Below are 26,084 nucleotides of genomic sequence, written 5' to 3'. Positions count from 1 at the left end.
CCGCTCGTACTCGTGATCTTGTCCTTCCGGTCATAACTCAAAGATCATGACCATAGGTGAAGATGGGAATGTAGATCAACTGGTAAATGGAGAGCTTTGCCTTCCGGCTCAGCTCCTTCTCCCCCGCGACGGATCGATAGAAGGTCTACATCACTGCAGACGCCACACTGATCTGCCTGTTGATCACTCGTGAACGAGATTTCCTCCACTTGGAGAAGGATCTCCTCCCCAACCCTGAGATGGCACTCCAACCTTTTCCAGGTGAGAACCATGGACTCATGGACTTGGAGGTGCTGATTCTCATCCCAGTCGCTTCACAATCGGCTGCCAACCGAGAACATGAGAGCTGAAGATCCTGGCCAGATGAATCCATCAGGACCACATCATCTGCAAAAAGCAGAGACCTAATCCTGCAACCACCAAACCAGATTCCCTCAACACCCTGACTGCACCTAGAGATTCAGTCCATAAAAGTGAGGAACAGAATGGGTGACAAAGGCCAGCCTTGGTGGCGTCCAACCCTCACTGGAAACAGGTCCGACTTACTGCCGGCAATGCGGACCAAGCTCTGATCATGCAGGGAGCGGACCGCCACAATCAGGTGGACCGTTACCTTATACGTTCTCAGCAGTCTGCACGGGACTTCCTGAGGGACATGGTCGAATGCCTTCTCCAAATCCACAAAGCACATGTAGACTGGTTGGGGAAACTCCCATGCACCCTCAAGGATGCTGCTGAAAGCGTAGAGTTGGTCCACAGTTCCACGACCAAGACGAGAACCACACTGCTCCTCCTGAATCCAAGGTTTGACTATCCAGCATAGCCTCCTCTTCAGTACACCTGAATAAACCTCACAGATAAGGCTGAGGAGTGTGATCCCATGATAGTTAGAACACACCCTCCTGTTCCCCTTCTCAAAGAGAGAAACCACCACCCCAGTCTGCCACTCCGGAGTCACTGCCCCCGATGTCCACCCAATGCTGTAGAGTCTTGTCAACCAAGACAGCCCCACAGCACCCAAAGCCTTAATAATTCGGTGCAGATCTCAACTACCCCCGGGGCCCTGCCACCAAGGAGCTTCTTAACTAACTCGGTAACCTCAGCCCCAGAAATAGAAGACCCCACCACAGAGTCCCCAGGCACTGCTTCCTCATTGGAAGATGTGTAGATGGGATTGAGGAGATCTTTGAAGTATTTTTTCCATTGATCCACATCATCCCCAGTGGACATCAGCAGCACACCATCCTCACCATACACCATGTTGACAGTGCACTGCTTCCCCCTCCTGAGGCGTCGGTAGGTGGTCCAGAATTGCCTCGAAGCCGTTCTCAGAACTCCTCCAATGTCCGAGTTTTTGCCTCTGCAACCGCCAGGGCCGCACACCGCTTGGCCTGTCGGTACCTGTCCCCTGCTTCCGGACTCCCATGAGCCAAAAGGACACGATAGGACTCTTTCTTCAGCTTGGACTGCCTCGACAATACAGGCACAGAAAATGGTCCACTCAGACTCAGTATCCAGCGCCTCCTTTGTGACATGTTCAAAGTTGTCCCGGAGGTGGGAATTAAAACTCTCTCTGAAGGGAGACTCTGCCAGACGTTCCCAGCAAACCCTCACTATACATTTGGGCCTGCCAGGATTGTCCGCCATCCTCCCCCGCCATCGGAGCCGACTCACCACCAGGTTGAAAGAAAATATGAATATATCGGAATATTCAAATAAAAGGAGTAAATGCGTTTAATACATCCCAACTCTAAGCAGATCAAATCAGTCAAAAAGGAGCATTATGTGGGTTTTTTTGGCATGCTGTCGGGCTGTAATCCCAGATGCATCCTGGGAATCTTCCAGTCCGAGCTGCAGCAAAGTCCTGACAGCATCTGCATGCTGACCGATGGAAGCCATGTGGAGAGCTGGAGAGACAATATTGGGGAATGAACGCTTCATCATTTTCTTTGTGTGCCGTCATGCCTGACTCTTGGAATTAACATACACATTTTTTACAAAAGAAAATATTCAGTGCTGTCTCTAAATTATTCGGAGCTTTTATTTTCAGCTCTGGCTGAAGGCAACCTCCGGACTTAGTTTCTAGGAGGTCTAAAACAGAGGCAGTTGAAGTAAGGAGTGATTTATTTACCTCTAAATGTGCTACAAAATGTCGGTAGCACCACTCCCATTTTGAAGTGGTGTGCTGTTTACAATACAGCTGCTATTATTGCTGACCAAGCAGTTTGGAGCAATCACAACTTCGGTTCTGCTTAATGTCAAATACGCTCCTGAATAAATGTCACCATTCACTCCTGATGGTTCTGAGTGGATGTAATGGCAAAGATGCCAAGAGGGCGCTACCTTAGTATTTCAAGCATTATATCCCGCCCTCTTAAAACTTCTTCTATGTAATGACGTAACACGTGCACATTGGCTTTGGGTGTACATAAACTTAGTAATTGTGAAAAATATAGACAATTGTGTTCTGTCCTAGCACAAATAGCAACTCTACATAGCCAATGGTGTTCTGGGAGAACGTAACTGTGAGCCAGTTGCAAACAGCACCTCCAGGTTAAAGAAGATTGTTATACAAATGTTTTTACATTCAGAAATAAAAATAAAACATAATAAAAATCAATTGTAATGCGTATGCATCTCAGGATAGGCTCCTCCCACCTCCAAAGACATGCACCTGGGGATATGCCCCTCCCACCTCCAAAGACAACCTCCTGATAGGCTGATTGGCAACACTAAATATATACCGGTATAGCTCGGTTGGTAGAGCGGCCGTGCCAGCAACTTGAGGGTTGCAGGTTCGATTCCCGCTTCCGCCATCCTAGTCACTACCATTGTGTCCTTGGGCAAGACACTTTACCCACCTGCTCCCAGTGCCACCCACACTGGTTTAAATGTAACTTAGATATTGGGTTTCACTATGTAAAAGCGCTTTGAGTCACTAGAGAAAAGCGCTATATAAATATAATTCACTTCACTTCACTAAATGGTCCCTGGAGTGTGAATGTTGTCTGTCTGTGTTGGCTCTGCCATGAGGTGGACACTTGTCCAGGGTCTACTCCCGCCTTCCTTGTCCACGGTCTACCCCCGCCTTCCTTGTACAGGGTCTACCCCCGCCTTCCTTGTACAGGGTCTACCCCCGCCTTCCTTGTACAGGGTCTACCCCCGCCTTCCTTGTTCAAGGTCTACGCCGCCTTCCTTTCCCAGGGTCTACCCCTTTCCTTGTCCACGGTCTGCCTTGCCTTCGTCCTGAGTGCAGCTGGGATAGGCTCCAGGGCCCCCACCCTGCCCCACCCCCGACTGTAAAGGGTTAAGCGGTAGAAAATGAAGGGATGGTGATATTTGGCTTACCGGTTCTTCTCTTCTTGTCCTGAGCGTGAATATTGGCACCCAAATCCAGCAGGGTCTTTATGGTGGAAACATGGCCTTCCTGAAGTCACGTTTCCAAGTAAACACAGAGTAAACATGACAACAGAACAATAATCACATGTCAACATGTGTCAGAGTAGATATGACAACAGAACAACAATCAAAAATGCAGTACTAGTTAGTTTGCTACATGGAGATTATTGATGACTGGTGTGCTGAGTCTTACCTCCAGCTCAACTCATCAAAAACAAAAGACATGTTGGTGGACTTTATGAAGAGACCCCATGTGAACCAGCCCACCGGGATTAAAAGCCAGGCCATTGAATATGTGCACAAGTCTAAATACCTTGGCACACGAATTGATGAACAACATAAATGTGAAGCTAACTGTGATGGGGTCTGGTGTGTAAAAAGGCTCACCAACGTCTGAGAAAACTCTTTAATTTAAATCTTGATAAGACCATCATGGTCATGTTTTATAGAACCTGTCTTGTCCTTCTCCCTGGTCTAAATGTTCAGTCACTTGTCCTTCTCCCTGGTCTCATGGTTCAGTCAGTTGTCGTTCTCCCTGGTCTTATGGTTCAGTCACTTGTCTTTCTCCCTGGTCTTATGGTTCAGTCACTTGTCCTTCTCCCTGGTCTTATGGTTCAGTCACTTGTTCTTCTCCCTAGTCTCATGGTTCAGTCACGTATCCTTCTCCATGGTCTTATGGTTCAGTCACTTGTTCTTCTCCCTGGTCTCATGGTTCAGTCAACTGTCCTTCCACCTGCTCTCATGGTTCATTCAACTGTCCTGGTCCCTGGTCTCATGGTTTTGTCACATGTCTTTCTTCCTGGTCTTATGGTTCAGTCACTTGTCCTTCTCCCTGGTCTCATGGTTCAGTCACTTGTCCTTCTCCATGGTTTCATGGTTCAGTCACTTGTCCTGCTCCCTGGTCTCATGGTTCAGTCACCTGTCCTGCTCTCTGCTCTCATGGTTCAGTCACTTGTCCTTCTCCATGGTTTCATGGTTCAGTCACTTGTCCTGCTCCCTCGTCTCATGAGTCAGTCACCTGTCCTGCTCACTGGTCTCGTGGTTCTGTCACTTGCCTGGCCCCCTGTTCTCATGATTCAGTCACTTGTCCTTCTCCCAGGTCTCAAGGTTCAGTCACTTGTTCTTTTCCCTGGTCTAATGGTTCAGTCACTTGTCCTGCTCCCTGGTCTCATGATTCAGTCAACTGTCCTGCTCCCTGGTCTCATGATTCAGTCAACTGTCCTGCTCCCTGGTCTCATGGTTCAGTCACTTATCCTTCTCCCTGGTCTTATGGTTCGTCACTTGTTCTTCCCCCTGGTCTCATGGTTAAGTCAACTGTCCTGGTCCCTGGTCTCATGGTTTTGTCACTTGTCTTTCTTCCTGGTCTTATGGTTCAGTCACTTGTCCTTCTCCATGGTTTCATGGTTAAGTCACTTGTCCTGCTCCCTGGTCTCATGGTACAGTCACCTGTCCTGGTCCCTGGTCTCGTGGTTCTGTCACTTGCCTGGCTACCTGGTCTCATGATTCAGTCACTTGTCCTTCTCCCTGGTCTCAAGGTTCTGTCACCTGTCCTTCTTCCTGGTCTCATGGTTCAGTCACCTGTCCTGTTCCCTGGTCTCTTGGTTCAGTCACATGTCTTGCTCCCTGGTGTCATGGTTCAGTCACCTTTCCTGCTCCCTGGTCTCATGGTTCAGTCATTTGTCCTGCTCCCTGGTCTTATGGTTCAGTCACTTGTCCTGCTCCTTGGTCTCATGGTTCAAGTCACTTGTCCTACTCCCTGGTCTCGTGGTTCTGTCACTTGCCTGGCTCCCTGGTCTCAAGGTTCAGTCACCTGTCGTTCTCCCTGGTCCCAAGGTTCAGTCACTTGTCCTTCACCCTGGTCTCATGGTTCAGTCATGGATGACTAAACCATGAGACATAAGGACAATAATTCCCTAAGTCAAATTGTTAAAGTGTCAGATAAATTGGTGAGTCTCAGTTGTCTACAACCACCCTCTACAAGCAGCAGGTAGTGAGGATAGTAACTGATGTATCTCACTACCTACACAGTTGTCTACAAGCAGCAGGTAGTGAGAATAGTAACTACCTACACATCCATCTTCAGCTTCTCTTTCATCTGGGTGGAGGTTTTTCATCCCAAGAGACAAAACAAAAGGGTACAGATGTAGTTTTGTTCTAACTGCCATCACAGAACTAAATAAGCTGTAGTACCTAGTTTTGCCTATATTTATTTTAGTGCAATGCATTCTTCTATCGTGGTGTTTTATTCTGGCTTGTCCCAAATCTTATTTGTTTGGGATTGTATATGTGTTATCCTCTTTATGGGGAACCTTGAGTGCATGGACTATTTTGTGATGCTGGTTATGTGGCAGTCTTTGTATTGCATTTCTAAGACCTTATTTTCTCTCTTTGTTTAATGGATGTCCTGACCTTGCTGGCTGCAAAACAAGTTTACCTTAGTGTGCTAATAAAGTAACCTCACCTAACCTAAGCAGTGATGGTGGTGTTGTGGTCTTCGGTGGAGGATTTTGAGCGATCGTTTGTTCAAGCTTTCCAATGGGTGGTTTTGGGACCAACATGTTACACAATAATAAAAACGAGACATAATCATAGCATCAAAATAAATTTGAGCTGCAGACAATTCCTGATATATTTGAACATTTTATGTTGTACTGGAGACTGTGACACACCAGTTTGATACGTTTTTAAAACTGTTAAAGGATTTTGTTTAAAGCAGGGGTCTCAAACTCAATTTACCTGGGGGCCACTGGTGGCAGAAACTGGGGGAGGCTGGGCCGCAAGAAAATATTTAAAAAAAAAAAATCTAACATGCACTTTTTAATGAATTCACCTTCTTTGAATTACTTTCCCGCCCTAGCAACATTCTTGCCAACTCTCGCGATCTTTCCGGGAAACACCCGAATATCAGTGCCCCTCACGACAATCTTCCGGGTCAAACATTCTCCTGGTTTTCACCCGGACAACAATATTAAGGGCGTGCCGTGATGGCACTGCCTTTAGTGTCCTCTACTACCAGCCGTCTCGTCCGCCTTTCCACCATACAACTGGTGTGCCGCCCCAGTCACATAGTGTATGAGGCTTCTGCAGACCCACGGAAGTGACTGCAAGACATACTTGATCAACAGCCATACAGGTCACACTGAGGGTGGCCCTATAAACAACTTTATCACTGTTAGAAATATGCGACACACTGTGAACCCACACCAAACAAGATTGACAAACACATTTCGGGAGAACATCCGCACTGTAACACAACATAAACACAACAGAACAAATACCCAGAATCCAATGCAGCACAAACTCTTCCGGGCTAAAATAGGGGGCGGGGTTGGGGGGGTGTATTTAATAATAATAATAATGGATTAGATTTATATCGCGCTTTTCTATTGTTATATACTCAAAGCGCTCACAGAGAAGTGGGAACCCATCATTCATTCACACCTGGTGGTGGTAAGCTACATCAGCAGCCACAGCTGCCCTGGGGTAGACTGACGGAAGCGTGGCTGCCAGTTTGCGCCTACGGCCCCTCCGACCACCACCAATCATTCATTCATCATTCATTCACCAGTGTGAGCGGCACCGGGGGCAAAGGGTGAAGTGTCCTGCCCAAGGACACAACGGCAGCGACTTTGATGTCAATAGGTGGGAAGCGAACCTGCAACCCTCAGGTTTCTGGCACGGCCGCTCTACCCACTGCGCCATGCCGCCCCTAATTGTAGTGAAGTGAAGTGAATTATATTTATATAGCGCTTTTCTCAAGTGACTCAAAGCGCTTTACATAGTGAAACCCAATATCTAAATTACATTTAAACCAGTGTGGGTGGCACTGGGAGCAGGTGGATAAAGTGTCTTGTCCAAGGACACAACGGCAGTAACTAGGATGGCACAAGCGGGAATCGAACCTACAACCCTCAAGTTGTTGGCACGGCCACTCTACCAACCGAGCTATGCCGCCCGGACGAGTTAGGGCTGCATGGGATTCCGGGTGTTCGTTCTGTTGTGTTACGGTGCGGATGTTCTACCAAAATATATTTGTCATTTTTGTTTGGTGTTGGTTCACAGTGTGGCACATACTTGTAACAGTGTTAAAGTTGTTTATACGGGCACCCTCAGTGTGACCTGTGTGGCTGTTGATCAACTATGTCTTGCAGTCACTTACTGTGTCTACAGATGCCAAATACAACATGTGGCTGGGCTGTCCTGCTGTTTGTAGAGGCTGTAGAGGACGCTAAAGGCAGTGCCTCCACGGTACCCCCTTAATATTGTTGTTAGGGTGAAATTCTGGACAATGAATACCCATGGAGGGGTCACTGAAAATTGGAAGTCTCCAGGAAAAATCGAGGGTATACAAGTATGCCGCTGTAAAGCGCCATTCTTATAAAACTCGAGGGCCACACCAACATTAAAATTTCATATTAAGGTGCGGGCCGCAAAATAACGTGTCATAGGCTGCAATTGGCCCGTGTGTTTGAGACCCCTGGTTTAAAGGGACACCCAGGTCTAGTCTATAAAATCCGCTACACCTCCCTGATACCGCAGTACATGTCAAACTACTTCCATAACGTGAATGACCGCCATAAGCACAACACCAGGGGGAGCTCAACAAACCACGTTAAACCCAGATTCCCATCTAACAAAGGTCTTAACTCATTCTCTTTATATGCCACATCAATGTGGAATGCACTCCCAACTGGTGTAAAAGTAAGTGCATCTCTATCCTCCTTCAAAACCACTCTTAAAAAAACACCTCCAGGAAACTTCAACCCTTTACTAACACCCTCCCCCATTCACATCCCATCTCCCCGGATTGTAAATAACCAAATGTAAATAATCAAATGTATTTCTAATGTATATACTTGTTCTTATGCTATCTGAACTCACTATATTCTCTGCTGGCTGTACATATCCTACTAAGTCAAACCTACACTGTTTCAATGTCCATTTCTCTGGTGATGCGATTGTTGATGACTTAAGTACTCATATCAACCAAACCCTCCTCATCCCACCCCCCGGATTGTAAATAATGTAAATAATTCAATGTAAATACTCCAATGTTAACTTGTGAGAGGACTGTATTATGCTGATAGAATATATTTGTACCGTAAATTGAATTACGTGGACCCCGACTTAAACAAGTCGAAAAACTTATTGGGGTGTTACCATTTAATGGTCAATTGTACAGAATATGTACTGAACTGTGCAATCTACTATACAAGTTACAATCAATCAATCAATCAATCAATCAAAGGTAGCGGTATTCACTAACATTTGGTGCTATTACAAACCCCGTTTCCAAATGAGTTGGGAAATTGTGTTAGATGTAAATATAAACGGAATACAAGGATTTGTAAATCCTTTTCAACATATTTAATGTTCAAACTGATAAACATTTTTTTTTTTGCAAATAATCATCAACTTTAGAATTTGATGCCAGCAACACGTGACAAAGAAGTTAGGAAAGGTGGCAATAAATACTGATAAAGTTGAGGAATGCTCATCAAACACTTATTGGGAACATCCCACAGGTGTGCAGGCTAATTGGGAACAGGTGAGTGCCATGATTGGGTATAAAAACAGCTTCCCAAAAATGCTCAGTCTTTCTTAAGAAAGGATGGGGCGAGGTACACCCCTTTGTCCACAACTGCGTGAGCAAATAGTCAAACAGTTTAAGAACAACATTTCTCAAAGTGCAATTGTAAGAAATTTAGGGATTTCAACATCTACGGTCCATAATACCATTAAAATGTTCAGAAAATCTGGAGAAATCACTCCACGTAAGCGGCATGGCCGGAAACCAGCATTGAATGACCGTGACCTTCGATCCCTCAGACGGCACTGTATCAAAAACCGACATCTATCTCTAAAGGATATCACCACATGGGCTCAGGAACACTTCAAAAAACCACTGTCACCACATACAGTTGGTCGTTACATCGGTACATGCAAGTTAAAACTCTACTATGCAACGCGAAAGCCATTTATCAACAACATCCAGAGACGCCGCCGGCCTCTCTGGGCCTGAGATCATCTAGGATGGACTGATGCAAAGTGGAAAAGTGTTCTGTGGTCTGACGAATCCACATTTCAAATTGTTTTTGGAAATATTCGACATCGGACCAAAGGGGAAGCGAACCATCCAAACTGTTATTGACGCAAAGTTCAAAAGCCAGCATCTGTGATGGTATGGAGGTGCATTAGTGTCCAAGGCATGGGTAACTTACACATCTGTACCTTTCACCATTAATGCTGTAAGGTACAAACAAGTTTTGGAAGCACATATGCTGCCATCTAAGCGCCGTCTTTTTCATGGACGCCCCTGCTTATTTCAGCAAGATTCTGCCAAGCCACATTCAGCACGTGTTTCAACAGCGTGGCTTCATAAAAAAAGAGTGCAGATACTTTCCTGGACCACCTGCAGTCCAGACCTATCTCCCATCGAAAATGTGTGGCGCATTATGAAGCGTAAAATACGACAGGAGAGACCCCGGACTGTTGAACGACTGAAGCTCTACATAAAACAAGAATGGAAAAGAATTCCACTTTCAAAGCTTCAACAATTAGTTTCCTCAGTTCCCAAACGTTTATTGAGTGTTGTTAAAAGAAAAGGCGATGTAACACAGTGGTGAACATGACCTTTCCCAATTACTTTGGTACGTGTTGCAGCGAGGAAATTCTAAGTTAATTATTTGCAAAAAAAAAATACAGTTTATGAGTTTGAACATCAAATATCTTGACTTTGTAGTGCATTCAATTGAATATAGGTTGAAAAGGATTTGCAAATCATTAAATTCCGTTTATATTTACATCTAACACAATTTCCCAACTCATATGGAAACAGGGTTTGTACAACTATGTTTGGAAAGGATGAGGTTTTACAAGTAGATTGTCATCATCTTTATGAGACTAGAGTCATTAAGCCATCTGGCCACCTCCTCCATGGCTGCCGTGAGTTTATTGGTTTCAGCATCTTCCCCCCAAGTACAAATAGCTGTCATCTGCACACATGAACATCTCTCATGCAGTGGTTTACAGAAGAGTTTTGATATCAGGAGCAGCCATACGGACACCTTGGGTCTGACCAGATAGGACAGCCTTCATCCAGACCAAAGTATCCGTCAACATTTTAATTGTTGGTGACTTTGTAAGCAAGGTGTAGTGCCTGACATGAAAGCATCCAATGGCTTTCCGGCGATGGATGTATTGCTTTGGACTGCATGTGTCATGTAAAGATGTCCTTACGTGTGAGATCATTTTACCTTGGCGGCATAATGCAAGGCCGTCAGCTGCATTCCAGTCGCCCTCTGGTTCACGTCCACATTGAGCTCCTTTACCAGGAAGTGCAGCGCCTCCTCCTGGCCGGTGACAGCCACGTGGTGCACCGTCTGAGCTCCAAGCGTGTCAGCTGCTGTTGGAGACGCCTAACGCACAGGACAGGTTAGCAGTTGTTGGGAAGAAGCTAAATCGTGTCCATCGACCTGGTGTTTGGTCAGGAGAAGCCTGGCCACTGAGACGTGTCCGTTCCTCGCAGCGTCCATGAAAGGAGTGACTCCACAGCTGTCCTTGGCATCTGGGGTGTAGCCACATCTGGACACAACATGTTGGAATGATTGTGCCAGACAAGCCTGTTCCAAGTGCTCAGCAAATACAGTGGGGTAAAAAAGTATTTAGTCAGCCACCGATTGTGCAAGTTCTCCCACTTAAAATGACGACAGAGGTCTGTAATTTTCATCATAGTTACACTTCAACTGTGAGAGACAGAATCTGAAAAAAAAAATCCAGGAATTCACATTGTAGGAATTTTAAAGAATTTATTTGTAAATGATGGTGGAAAATAAGTATTTGGTCAACCATTCAAAGCTCTCACTGATAGAAGGAGGTTTTGGCTCAAAATCTCACGATACATGGCCCCATTCATTCTTTCCTTAACACGGATCAATCGTCCTGTCCCCTTTGCAGAAAAACAGCCCTAAAGCATGATGTTTCCACCCCCATGCTTCACGGTAGGTATGGTGTTCTTGGGATGCAACTCAGTATTCTTCTTCCTCCAAACATGACAAGTTGAGTTTATACCAAAAAGTAATATTTTGGTTTCATCTGACCAAATAACTTTCTCCCAATACTGTGAAGTGAAGTGAATTATATTTATATGGCGCTTTTCTCTAGTGACTCAAAGAGCTTTACATAGCGAAACCCAATATCTAAGTTACATTTAAACCAGTGTGGGTGGCACTGGGAGCAGGTGGGTAAAGTGTCTTGCCCAAGGACACAACGGCAGTGACTAGGATGGCGATGGTGGGAATCGAACCTGCAACCCCCAAGTTGCTGGCACGGCCACTCTACCAACCGAGCTATACCGCCCAACTCTGCTGTGTCATCCATGTATCCATTTTGGTATAAACTCAACTTGTCGTGTTTGGAGGAAGAAGAATACTGAGTTGCATCCCAAGAACACCACACCTACTGTAAAGCATGGGGGTGGAAACGCCATGCTTTAGGGCTGTTTTTCTGTTAAGGGGACAGGACGATTGATCCGTGTTAAGGAAATAATGAATGGGGCCATGTATCGTGAGATTTTGAGCCAAAACCTCCTTGCATCAGTGAGAGCTTTGAATGGTTGACCAAATACTTATTTTCCACCATAATTTACAAATACATTCTTTAAAATTCCTGGATTTTTTTCACATTCTGCCTCTCACAGTAGAAGTGTAACTATGATGAAAATTACAGACCTCAGTCATCATTTTAAGTGGGAGAACTTGCTGACTAAATGCCCCACTGTATGTTGGCCCACTTACCTCTCAAGTAAGATTTGAACAACTTCCTCACAGCCGTGCATGGCTGAGTGTGAAGAGAAACAAGATGTGTGTTAAACCAGGGGTCCTGCCTCGGATACGCCACTGAGCCTCACCGGCTGTGTGCAGCGGCGTCCTACGCGTCTTACTCTCCGTTCTCCACACATCTGGAGCGGCGGTAAGAAGATAGCTCACCACGCCGGGATCACCCTCCCTGCAGGCAATGTGGAAGGCATTCCAGCCATCTTTGTTCTTCAGGAGAGGGTCTGCTGAGTGCTGGATCAGCTCTTGGATCAAGTCGAGGTTCCTGCGAGTGCAAGCCATCATCAACGGTGTCCTTTGAAGGAACAAGGAAAGATGTCACCATTTGTCAATCTTCAACAGCATCAATGTGTGGAGAAGGCATATATTGTTGATATACTTTAACATGACATTGTATTGTGTGATCATGCTACTGGTACTTTTCAACTCTGGCCGGTATACTTCCGTCGTCTTATTATTTACAGTTGAATTCCATATTTGGTTCTGGAGCGTCCAGTGTCTACACTAACATGATGAACCACTCCTCAAAAAGCAGGTTTGATTCAGTTCCGTTCCGTGAAGAACACGGTCCCTCTTCTTATCAGCGGGTGCATTCCTCTCTGTGAGGGGTGGAGGGGGGGCTGCCTTCTCACTGTAAGAGTTGACTTCTTTTGTCTTACTTTTAGACCTCTCCTGCTGATGCTGTCATTGCGTTGTGAGAGCTGGTCTCCTAAAGCTTTAGGAAAACTTGGCTAAGTACTACTCTGTCTTACTCAACATACATGTCATCCAAAATAATTCTGTTGGGAGACGTTTTATATGTGCATGTGGTGTCTGCAATTACCTGCGCTCACCACTGCAGACTGCACCAGAGACCAAGAAAACTTAGCAGCATTCGGATTCACTTTTCTGCTTCATTGATGTTAAGTTGACACTGGATGCCAAGTAGTTTAAGAATTTGCACACCAGGTAGGGTAGTGCCAGTTTGATGAAGTCCTTGTACTTTTACTTATACTATGTACATTTACCATTCAAATCTTATGGGTGTATTTTTGCGGCATTGTTAAAATGCTTTTGTGCAACCAAGTTTTTTAGGTGAGGAAAATTCAAACTAGTGTTTATTTCACACAAATAGAGAAATATTAATGTTGATTCAAAGGATTTTGGTCCACATCTAAAAACTGCAACCAGTGATTGTTTTCTTGACGTAATCTTTTACGCAAAAGCAACTTTTCCTGTGTACAATCCATACCTGTGTTGTGTATTTGGGATCTGCATGAGTCCCAAAAAGAAAACCGTTAAAACTAAAATAATTACAATAATGAACCAGTCTTCCTTCAAAGAGCCAAAAACAATCCATCCATCCATTTACTACCACTTATTCCCTTTTGGCGTTGCGGGGGGCGCTGGCGCCCATCTCAGCTACGATCAGGCGGAAGGCGGGGTACACCCTGGACAAGTCGCCACCTCATCGCAGGGCTAACACAGATCTCCAGACAACATTCACACTCACATTCACACACTAGGGCCAATTTAGTGTTGCCAATCAACCTATCCCCAGGTGCATGTCTTTGGAAGTGGGAGGAAGCCGGAGTACCCGGAGGGAACCCACGCATTCACGGGGAGAACATGCAAACTCCACACAGAAAGATCCCGAGCCTGGGATTGAACCTAAGACTGTAGGACCTTCGTATTGTGAGGCAGACGCACTAACCCCTCTTCCACCGTGAAGCCCCCCCCCAAAAAAAATAATAATTAAAATAATAATAATAATAATAATTATAACATCCTATATGTTTCAGACTTTTTTTCTCCTCTGTAATTGGTCAATTATTGAAAAGCTGGCGCGCTGATTGGTCCTCCGTTCATCACTCATTAAACATTTTCTATCTAGTCCAAATGATTGAGATGTGAATGTAATGACAACGTATTGGCTTCTAACTCATTAAACATGTTACTAAATGATTGCGATGTGAATGTATTGAAAATTAATCTGCTCATCACTCATTAAACATGTTACTAAATGATTGCGATGTGACAACGTATTGGTTTCTCACTCATTAAACATGTTACTAAATGATTGGGGTGTGAATGGAATGAAAACATATCGGCTTCTCACTCATTAAACCATACTTGCCAACCCTCCCGGATTTTAAGGGAGACTCCCGAAATTCAGCGCCTCTCCCGAAAACCTCCCGAAATTCAGGCGGAGCTGGAGGCCATGCCCCCTCCAGCTCCATGCGGACCTGAGTGAGGACAGCCTGTTTTCACGTCCGCTTTCCCACAATATAAACAACATGTCTGCCCAATGACGGTATAACTGTAGAGTGATCGAGGCCGAGTTCTTGGTTTCTTATGTGGGTTTATTGTTAGGCAGTTTCATTAAAATTAAGTTAAAGTATCAATCAATGTCATTAATCAATGTTTATTTATATAGCCCTAAATCACAAATGTCTCAAAAGGACTGTACAAACCATTACGACTACGACAACCTCGGAAGAACCCGCAAAAGGGCAAGGAAAACTCACACCCAGAGGGCAGGGAGAATTCACATCCAGTGGGACGCCAGTGACAATGCTGACTATGAGAAACCTTGGAGAGGACCTCAGAAGTGGGCAACCCACCCCCCCTCCTCTAGGGGACCGAAAGCAATGGATGTCGAGCGGGTACCAATGATTGTCATACACACACTAGGTTCGGTGAAATTTTGTCCTCTGCATTTGACCCATCCCCATGATCACCCCCTGGGAAGTGAGGGGAGCAGTGGGCAGCAGCGGTGCCGCGCCCAGGAATCGTTTATGGTGACGTAACGTCCTCCCAGCGCGGTAACAACACAAAAAAACAGCAGTCACGTTTTAGTCTACCGTAAACCAGTTCGTCTGCTGTAAACAGCAATGTTGTGACACTCTTTAACAGGACAATACTGCCATCTACTGTACATGCACCACGACACCTGCAGGCAACTTCAACCCTTTACTAATACCCACCTCCATTCACATCCCATCTCCCCGGATTGTAAATAACCTAATGTAAATAATCGAATGTATTTCTAATGTATATACTTGTTCTTATGCTATCTGAACTCACTATGTTCTCTGCTCGCTGTACATATCCCACTAAGTAAGACCTACACTGATTCAATGTCAATTTCTCTGTTGATGCAATTGTTGATGACTGAAGTACTGATATCAACCAAACCCTCCTCACCCCACCCCCGGATTGTAAATAATTCAATGTACATACTATGATGATTAACTTGTGTGATGACTGTATTATGCTGATAGTATATATTTGTACCATGAATTGATTAACGTGGATCCCGACTTAAACAAGTTGAAAAACTAATTGGGGTGTTACCATTTAGTGGTCAATTGTACGGAATATGTACTGTACTGTGCAATCTACTAATAAAAGTTTCAATCAATCAGGATGAAAGATTCGTGTTTGAGGATATTGATAGCGACGTACTAGAAAAAAAAAATGATTGGGACGGATTCCGATGTTTTTAGAGACATTTACTAGGATAATTCTGGGAAATCCCTTATCTTTCTATTATGTTGTTAGTGTTTTAGTGAGTTAAATAGTACCTGATAGTCGGAAGGGTGTGTCCACGGGTGTCTTGACGCACAGTGTCTCAGGGGAGTCGACGGCAGCTTTATGGACGGCACAAGCTCAGCTTTTACGAGCTGAGCTTGTGCCGTGAGGGGGCGGTTTAGCTCGGTTGGTAGAGTGGCCGTGCCAGCAACTTGAGGGTTGCAGGTTCGATTCCCGCTTCACTCATCCCACTCACTGCCGTTGTGTCCTTGGGCAAGACACTTTACCCACCTGCTCCCAGTGCCACCCACACTGGTTTGAATGTTACTTAGATATTGGGTTTCAATCCAATCCACTTTATTTATATAGCACATTTACACAACAATAACATTTCCAAAGTGCTGCACAGCCATGTTAAAAACAATTGTAAAAAAATAAATAAAAATAAAAATAAATAAAATACAAATAAATATATATATATATATATATATATATATTATGCTCCACCAATGACTGAATAAAAACAAGAAATAAATAAATATAAAACCAATAAGAACAAAATAAAAACAAAAATGATTAAAAACTATTTTAAAGGGTAAAATAGTTTTGTAAAGCGCTTTGAGTCACTAGAGAAAAAGCGCTATATAAATATAATTCACTTTAGTTTTCTCCGGTAAGGACTCACTTTTTAACCACAATTTTCCCACCGAAACCTGCTGGTTGACATTTGGTAGGGATCCAAGTTTGCTTGACCGCGCTCTGATCCAAAGGAAAGTTTCACCTCCAGGAAGTTTAAACAAGGAATCAACGTGTGTTTGTGTGGCTAAAGGCTAAAGTAGGAGTCGGGAACCTTTTTGGCTGAGAGAGCCAAGAAAGCCAAATATTTTTAAATGTATTTCCGTAAGAGCCATATAATATTTTTTTTTACACTGAACACAACTAAACGCGTGCATTTTTAAGTAAGACCAACATTTCTAGTGTATAATAGGTCTCTTATTCTTTGGAATAACACAGTTATTCTGAAGTTAACTCTGGAAGGGGAGTGGCCTGCGGGCCTGCAGCGAACCAGGGTGTGCCAGGACCGGCCTCGAAATCAGCAACAGGTGCGTAGAAGGCCTACCTGGGCTTTGATATCTAATCACCTGTCGCAGCAACCAGGAGGAGAGACGGGGTTGGAACTGGAGCCAGAGTGCACTAATATACAACAAAAACGTTAACCTTAGTCCTAACATAAATAATACATATAAATCGTTTGAGGTTCTTACTATGAGGGCTGTCACACCGCTGCCTCTACAACTGGCTGTTATCTACCGGCCCCCAGGGCCCTATTCGGACTTTATCAATGAATTCTCAGAGTTCGTTGCTGATCTAGTGACGCATGCCGATAATATAATCATAATGGGGGACTTTAATATCCATATGAATACCCCATTGGACCCACCGTGCATAGCGCTCCAGACTATAATTGATAGCTGTGGTCTTACACAAATAATAAATGAACCCACGCATCGCAACGCTAATACGATAGACCTAGTGCTTGTCAGGGGTATCACTGTTTCCAAAGTTACGATACTCCCGTATACTAAAGTATTGTCCGATCATTACCTTATAAAATTCGAGGTTCAGACGCATGTTCGTCAAACTAAAAATAATAATAACAACTGCTATAGCAGCCGCAACATTAATACGGCCACAACGACAACTCTTGCTGACCTACTGCCCTTGGTAATGGCACCATTCCCAAAGTATGTGGGCTCTATTGATAACCTCACTAAATCGTTATGTGGGCCTACCGAGGATGTCGTAGTGGTTTGTGTTGTGGTTTGTGCAGCCCTTTGAGACACTAGTGATTCAGGGCTATATAAGTAAACATTGATTGATACTTATTGTGTCAAGCAATGTCAGTTCAGATTTATCCGGGAGCCAGATGCGGTCATCAAAAGAGCCACATTTGGCTCGCGAGCCATAGGTTCCCTACCCCTGGTCTAAAGCTTCCCAACTCCATCTTTCTACCGTAACTTCTCCAATATTAATTGAACAAATTGCAAAAGATTCACCAACACAGATGTCCAAAATACTGTGTAATTATGCCGTTTAAGCAGACGACTTTTAGCTGTGTGTGTGTGCAGCGCTCATATTCATAAGAGCCCGTGACGTCACACGTACACGTCATCATTACGCGACGTTTTCAAGAAAAAAGTCCCGGGAAATTTAAAATTGCAATTTAGTAAACTAAAAAGGCCGTATTGGCATGTGTTGCAATGTTAATATTTCATCATTGATATACAGGTGCTGGTCATATTATTAGAATATCATGAAAAAGTTGATTTATTTCAGTAATTATATTCAGAACGTGAAACTTACATATTATATCAATTCATTACACACATAGTGATATATTTGAAATGTTTATTTCTTAAAATTTTGATGATTAGTACTGACAATTACTGAAAATCCCAAATTCAGTATCTCAGAAAATTAGAATATTAGTTACGACTAGTACAGGGGTAGGGAACCTGTGGCTCTAGAGCCAGATGTGGCTCTTTTGATGACTGCTTCTGGCTCTCAGATAAATCTTAGCTGACATTGCTTAACGCGATAATAATGAATAATTTTGCTGGTAATCACAGTGCTAAAAATAACGTGCAAAATATAAAACATTCTCGTGCATTTAAATCCATCCATCCGTTTAGTACCGCACCTGTTCAAGAAGTCGCATTAATGGTAAGAAGTATTTCATGTCACGATGGGGGGTTCGCAGCTTGCTGCAGGGTCGTTCTCCCAGGAAGGCAGACGGACTACTCGGGACATGACATTTAGGTAAAAACATAATTTAATTTAAGCTAAAAAAAGATACAAACAAAAATCGCTCACAGTGGAGGCACAACTTGGGCTAAGGAACAAAGCTAACGCATAAACAGACTATGAACATAAATCAAAACTTACTTGGCATGGCATGAAGCACCAAACTATGGCAAGGCATGAAACAAGTCAGCACAGAGCAAGAAAAGATCACATTGACGCCAGGGCGACTGACTGGCAAAGACAAGCTTAAATACTGCCTCTGATTAGTGCTCGTGACGCAGGTGAGCGGGCATTTTGTCCACCAGAGACAGGTGGACAAAATGAGTAACCAAGGAAACCAGACAAGGGAGTGGAAAAAAAACAGGAACTTAAAGAGTCCAAAAGACAAACAGCACATGGCCAAACAAAAACATGATCAACAGGCATGACGTGTGATTTATTATTGGTTAGCTTCAGAATAACAATGTTATTAAAAATAATGAGACTTATTATACTCTAAATAGGTTAGTCTTACTTAAAAATGCACACATTTAGTTGTATTCAGTGTTAAAAAATATGATATGGCTCTCACGGAAATACATTTTTGAAATATTTGGCTTTCATGGCTCTCTCAGCCAAAAAGGTTCCGACCCCTGGACTAGTACGAAAAAATATTTTTTAGAAACTGAAAAGTATGAACATGGAAAGTTTCAGCATGTACGGCAATCAATACTTAGTTGCAGCTCCTTTTGCCTGAATTGCTGCAGCAATACGGCGTGGCATGGAGTCCACCAGTCTGTTGCACTCCTCAGGTGTTATGAGAGCCCAGGTTGCTTTAATAGTGGCCTTCAGCTCTTCAGCATTGTTGGCTCTGGCATCTCGCATCTTCCGCTTCACAATACTCCATAGCTTTTCTATGGGGTTAAGGTCAGGTGAGTTTGCAGGCCAATCAAGAACAGGGATACCATGGACCTTAAACCAGGTACTGGTAGATTTGGCACTGTGTGCAGGTGCCAAGTCATGTTGGAAAATGAAATCTTCACCTCCATAAAATTGGTCCACGGCCAGCGGCATAAAGTGTTCTAAAACTTCCTGGTAGACTGCTGCATTGACCCTAGACCTCAGGAAACACAGTGGACCAACACCAGCAGATGACATGGCACCCCAGACCGTTACCGATTGTGGAAATTTGACACTGGACTTCAGGCAACGTGGATTCTGTGCCTCTCCTGTCTTCCTCCAGACCAGGGGGCGGGAACCTTTTTGGATGAGAGAGCCAAAAAGCCAAATATTTTAAAACATATTTCCGTAAGAGCCATATAATTATTTTTTTTAACACTGAACACAACTAAACACGTGCATTTTTAAGTAAGACCAAAATTTCTAGAGTATAACAGGTCTCTTATTCTTTGTAATAACATTGTTATTCTGAAACTAACTGTGGAGAGGGTGTGGCCTGTGGGCCTGCAGCGACAGGTGCGTGGATGGCCCACCTGGGCCTTGTTATCTAATCACCTGTCGCTCTGTTATAAGCAGCAGCCAGGAGGAGGGACTGGGTTGGGGCTGGAAATACTATTGCTGGAAAGCAACTAAGAGACTTATTTAATAAAAATTAAAAAAATATTGTAACCCTGAAACAGGCTCTCATGTCGGTGCTTGGGGGTCTGAAGAACCCCCAGGAGGGCAAGCCCCACACTAACCAATAATAAATAAATAACTTCTTACCGGTAACGCAACTTCTTGAACAGGTGCGGTAGAAAACGGATGGATGGATTAAAAATGCATGAGAATGTTTCATAATTTTAACATTATTTTTAACACGGCATAGCTCGGTTGGTAGAGTGGCCGTGCCAGCAACTTGAGGGTTGCAGGTTCGATTCCCGCTTCCGCCATCCTAGTCACTGCCGTTGTGTCCTTGGGCAAGGCACTTTACCCACCTGCTCCCAGTGCCACCCACACTGGTTTAAATGTAACTTAGATATTGGGTTTCACTATGTAAAGCGCTTTGAGTCACTAGAGAAAAGCGCTATATAAATATAATTCACTTCACTTAACACTGTGATTACAAGTGGAATTATTCATTACTTATTGTGTTAAGCAACCTCAGGTCAGATTTATCAGAGAGCCAGATGCAGTCATCAAAAGAGCCAGATCTGGCTCTAGAGCCATAGGTTCCCTACTCCTGCTCCAGACTCTGGGACCTTGATTTCCAAAGGAGATACAACATTTACTTTCATCTGAAAACATAACTTTGGACCACTCAGCAGCAGTCCAGTCCTTTTTGTCTTGAGCCCAGGCGAGACGCTTTTGACGTTGTTTCTTATTCAAGAGTGGCTTTACACAAGGAATACGACAGCTGAAGCCCATATCTTGCATACGTCGGTGCGTGGTGGTTCTTGAAGCACTGACTCCAACTGCAGTCCACTCTTTGTGGATCTCCCCCACATTTTTGAATCGGTTTTGTTTGACAATCCTCTCCAGGGCACGGTTATCCCTCTTGCTTGTACACTTTTTTCTACCACATCTTGGTCTTCCCTTCGCCTCTCTATTAATGTGCTTGGACACAAAGCTCTGGGAACATCCAACCTCTTTGGCAATGACCTTTTGTGTCTTGCCCTCCATCTTTAAAGTATCAATGGTCATATTTTGGACAGTTGTCAAGTCAGCAGTCTTCCCCATGATTGTGTGTCATACAGAATCAAAAACGAGAGACCATTTAAAGGCTTTTCCAGGTGTTTTGAGTTAGTTAGCTAATTAGAGTGTGGCACCAGGTGTCTTCAATATCTGACCATTTCACCATATTCTAATTTTCTGAGATGTTGAATTTAGGGGTTTCATTGGTTGTCAGCTATAATCATCTCCTTTTTGGCGAAAAACACTTGAAATGTATCCGTCTGTTTTGGAATGAATGTATACATTCTACAACTTTGAGTTTCTAAAACTCAAATACAGAGTGGGCCAAAATTTTAAACGGAACAAAGGTTGAACAAATTAACCTTTTAATAGGGACTCAAACAAGTTTTGCATTAAATATTGAACAAGCAAGGCTTATATAACTTTATTGACATGCAAAATCCAGTTTCAAATAATAATAATAATAATTAAAAAAAATATCAATGACATATCAAATAAAATTTAAATAAAAATGTTATGCCTTTTTTTCTATTTGCAATCTTCTGAGGTAAATATCACATTTTCCCACAGGCTAATAATACATTTTAAAATAAAATAACAATAATGAATGAACCAAACATTCAAGCCTTGAAGTAGCAAGAGAAAATGCATGAATAAAACGTTAATTATTGGTCAGTTTGCTGGAAGTTTCCTGGAAGAGTTAGTGCTGCAAGGGGTTCTGGGTATTTGTTCTGTTGTGTTACGGTGCGGATGTTCACCCGAAATGTGTTTGTGATTCTTGTTTGGTGTGGGTTCACAGTGTGGCGCATATTTGTAACAGTGCTAAAGTTGTTTATACGGCCACCCTCAGTGTGACATGTATGGCTGTTGACCAAGTATGCCTTGCATTCACTTGTCCGTGTGTGTATAAAAGCCACAAATATTATGTGACACGCTGTTAGTATGGAGGAAAAGCTACGTAACCACATGTAACTCCCTCCACATAGCACTGACACAATGGCTTTCTTGAACTGATTTATTGAAGGCTTTCTTTCCCTTCAATTCACCGTGAAAACTGTTAATAAAATAAAGCACGTTACAAACGTAAAAATAACATGCACAGCATGTGGCTCAAACATTTTACCGAAGTAAAATACAAACACAAATGACAAATACCTCGTTGGTCTGCATGCTTCCTTTAGGAGGAAATTGTGATCTTCTGGCTGTTATAGTCCAAACGCTGAAAGTCCTTGTGACACTTTTTAGTCCTTGTAACCATCAGTCTCTCTCTTTATCCCTTCTCATTGCATCAAACAGATGTTCACTCATACCCGGAAGTAGCTTCCTTATATCCGTTCACAGACCAATCGAGACACTTCAAAACAAACGCACGCCCACAAACCCAACAAAAAGGCATGAAATTACATTTTTAACCATAGTAACTTAAATAAAGCCTTCTTATGAACTTTTATACATCCATCCATCTTCTTCCGCTTATCCGAGGTCGGGTCGCGGGGGCAACAGCCTAAGCAGGGAAACCCAGACTTCCCTCTCCCCAGCCACTTCGTCTAGCTCTTCCCGGGGGATCCCGAGGCGTTCCCAGGCCAGCCGGGAGACATAGTCTTCCCAACGTGTCCTGGGTCTTCCCCGTCGCCTCCTACCGGTTGGACGTGCCCTAAACACCTCCCTAGGGAGGCGTTCGGGTGGCATCCTGACCAGATGCCCGAACCACCTCATCTGGCTCCTCTCAATGTGAAGGAGCAGCGGCTTTACTTTGAGTCCCTCCCGGATGGCAGAGCTTCTCACCCTATCTCTAAGGGAGAGCCCCGCCACACGGCGGAGGAAACTCATTTCGGCCGCTTGTACCCGTGATCTTATCCTTTCGGTCATGACCCAAAGCTCATGACCATAGGTGAGGATGGGAACGTAGATCGACCGGTAAATTGAGAGCTTTGCCTTCCGGCTCAGCTCCTTCTTCACCACAACGGATCGGTACAATGTCCGCATTACTGAAGACGCCGCACCGATCCGCCTGTCGATCTCACGATCCACTCTTCCCTCACTCGTGAACAAGACTCCTAGGTATTTGAACTCCTCCGCTTGGGGCAGGGTCTCCTCCCCAACCCGGAGATGGCACTCCACCCTTTTCCGGGCGAGTACCATGGACTCGGACTTGGAGGTGCTGATTCTCATTCCGGTCGCTTCACACTCGGCTGCGAACTGATCCAGTGAGAGCTGAAGATCCCGGTCAGATGAAGCCATCAGGACCACATCATCTGCAGAAAGCAGAGTCCTAATCCTGCGGTCACCAAACCAGAACCCCTCAACGCCTTGACTGCGCCTAGAAATTCTGTCCATAAAAGTTATGAACAGAATCGGTGACAAAGGACAGCCTTGGCGGAGTCCAACTCTCACTGGAAATGTGTTCGACTTACTGCCGGCAATGCGGACCAAGTTCTGGCACTGATCGTACAGGGAGCGGACCGCCACAATAAGACAGTCCGATACCCCATACTCTCTGAGCACTCCCCACAGGACTTTCCGAGGGACACAGTCGAATGCCTTCTCCAAGTCCACAAAGCACATGTAGACTGGTTGGGCAAACTCCCATGCACCCTCAAGAACCCTGCGGAGAGCATAGAGCTGGTCCACAGTTCCACGACCAGGACGAAAACCACACTGTTCCTCCTGAATCCGGGGTTCGACTATCCGGCGTAGCCTCCTCTCCAGTACACCTGAATAAACCTTACCGGGAAGGCTGAGGAGTGTGATCCCACGATAGTTGGATATACATTTTGATTTAAATTCCCTTTTATGAACTTAACTTATTCTGCTTTTAGAGAAATAAAACAAATTATAATAATTACTAGTAGCAACAGTCACACCACAGGTTGTAGAGAACGCTAAAGGCAGTGCCTTAAATGCACGCCACCAATATAGTTGCCCAGGTGGAAATTGGTAGGAATTCGGGAGTTTACAGGGAAAAATTAGGAGGGTTGGCAAGTATGAGTATTAGCGGTGAATGCGGTGTTACAGCGGCACCGACGCTGTATAACACCGGCGGGCCAGCTCTAATGCTAAACTGATATTGCATCAAGGGCCAAATTAAATTACACGGCGGGCCAGAGTTTGACACCCATGTTCTAAATGGAATTAATGAAATAAATCAACTTTTTCATGACATTCTAATAATATGACCAGCACCTGTATAAACTATCATTGATATTGATTGATCGATACTTTTATTAGTAGATTGCACAGTTCAGTACATGTTCCGTACAATTGACCACTAAATGGTAACACCCCAATAAGTTTTTCAACTTGTTTAAGTCGGGGTCCACGTTAATCAATTCATGGTACAAATATATACTATCAACATAATACAGTCATGGCTTCACGGTGGCAGATGGGTTAGTGCGTCTGCCTCACAATACGAAGTTCCTGCAGTCCTGGGTTCAAATCCAGGCTCGGGATCTTTCTGTGTGGAGTTTGCATGTTCTCCCCGTGAATGCGTGGGTACTCCGGCTTCCTCCCACTTCCAAAGACATGCACCTGGGGATAGGTTGATTGGCAACACTAAATTGGCCCTGGTGTTTGAATGTGAGTGTGAATGTTGTCTGTCTATCTGTGTTGGCCCCTGCGATAAGGTGGCGACTTGTCCAGGGTGTACCCCGCCTTCCGCCCGATTGTAGCTGAGATTGGCCCCAGCGCCCCCCGCGACCCCGAAAGGGAATAAGCGGTAGAAAATGGATGGATGGATGGATGTACAGCCAGCAGAGAACATAGTGAGTTCAGATAGCATAAGAACAAGTATATACATTAGATGAGATGTGAATGGAGGAGGGTATTAGTAAAGTGTTGAAGTTGCCTGGAGGTGTTGTTTTAGAGCGGTTTTGAAGGAATATAGAGATGCACTTACTTTTACACCTGTTGGGAGTGCATTCCACATTGATGTGGCATAGAAAGAGAATGAGTTAAGACCTTTGTTAGATCGAAATCTGGGTTTAACGTGGTTTGTGGAGCTCCCCCTGGTGTTGTCGTTATGGCGGTCATTTAGGTTAAGGAAGTAATTTGACATGTACTTCGGTATCAAGGAGGTGTAGCGGATTTTATACACTGCGTGGTGGGTAGTAGTGGCTTTCAGTAGGCCTTTAAAGATGTTTCTAAATATTTGAGATGTGAATGTAATGACAACGTATCTGCCTGTCACTCATTAAACATCTTTATGAATGCTGACTGCTCACCAGTCGGCTTTCTTCAAGCAGTCGACGCGGGCTCCTCGGCTGAGCAAGTAGGAGACACAGGCGGTGTGGCCCATGGACGCAGCTTCGTGCAGAGGTCTCTTGTAGTCCAGGTTGCAGACTTCCAGGTCCATGCCGACGTCTCCGATGAGGAAGTCCAAGAAGTCCAGACGACCATGTCTGGCGGCGTGGTGCAGAAGAGAGTCCCCGGCCCGGCCCAGGTGGAGCAGCTGGCAGGCCGAGGGACCGCAGGACTGGAAGACTTCTAGCAGCCGACTAAAGTCTCCGTCCTGGGTGACTTTCACCAGCAGTCGAACGGCGTCTCCCTCCATGTTTGTATCAAGTCCAAATGTTGTCGTCCATGTTCGTATCAAGTCCAAATCTTGTCGTCCGTGTTCGTATCAAGATGAAAGTCGGCACATAAATGTTATTGGCTGATATTGTGCTATCTATTTAAGAGAAATAAATGTTTAGTTGCCATGACAACTGCTAAATACTTGCTTTCTGACAAGTCACCGGAAGTGACTTCTTCTTCTTTTTCTTCTTTTGTTTTTATGGCAGTTGGCAATCAACCTTCTGGTGCGCATTACCGCCACCTACTGTAATGGAGTGTGGACCGAGGTGGATCCCTATTCTATATTCTTTTATTTAACCCGGGGGTGCCCACACTTTTTCTGCAGGCGAGCTACTTTTCAATTGA

The 26,084-nt window shown here is 44.4% G+C and overlaps 1 protein-coding gene across 1 annotated transcript; it reads right to left on the bottom strand.

Annotated features, from left to right (window-relative positions):
• Nucleotides 1–1,710: 1,710 nt before the first annotated feature.
• ankrd16 (ankyrin repeat domain 16) lies at nt 1,711–25,928 on the bottom strand. The gene is made up of 7 exons (XM_061914102.1): nt 25,388–25,928; nt 12,308–12,528; nt 12,195–12,237; nt 10,875–10,983; nt 10,656–10,817; nt 3,349–3,427; nt 1,711–1,907 (listed from the first exon to the last, which is right to left on the bottom strand). The coding sequence occupies exons 1-7, from the start codon at nt 25,714–25,716 to the stop codon at nt 1,765–1,767; spliced, it is 1,086 nt and encodes a 361-aa protein (XP_061770086.1). The 5' UTR covers nt 25,717–25,928; the 3' UTR covers nt 1,711–1,764.
• Nucleotides 25,929–26,084: the final 156 nt, after the last annotated feature.

The sequence above is a fragment of the Nerophis ophidion genome, linkage group LG10, assembly GCF_033978795.1.
Source record: "Nerophis ophidion isolate RoL-2023_Sa linkage group LG10, RoL_Noph_v1.0, whole genome shotgun sequence".
Classification (NCBI taxonomy): domain Eukaryota; kingdom Metazoa; phylum Chordata; class Actinopteri; order Syngnathiformes; family Syngnathidae; genus Nerophis; species Nerophis ophidion.
Note: the sequence above shows the minus strand (reverse complement) of the source record. Positions and strands in the feature narration are given on the sequence as shown.

Coding starts and splice junctions, on each gene's coding strand:
- ankrd16 (XM_061914102.1), bottom strand. CDS start 25,716: ATGGAGGGAGACGCCGTTCGACTGCTGGTGAAAGTCACCCAGGACGGA. Junction 12,529..25,387: donor TGCTTGAAGAAAGCCGACTG/GTGAGCAGTCAG, acceptor GTTCCTTCAAAG/GACACCGTTGATGATGGCTT. Junction 12,238..12,307: donor GACGCCGCTGCACACAGCCG/GTGAGGCTCAGT, acceptor CTTCACACTCAG/CCATGCACGGCTGTGAGGAA.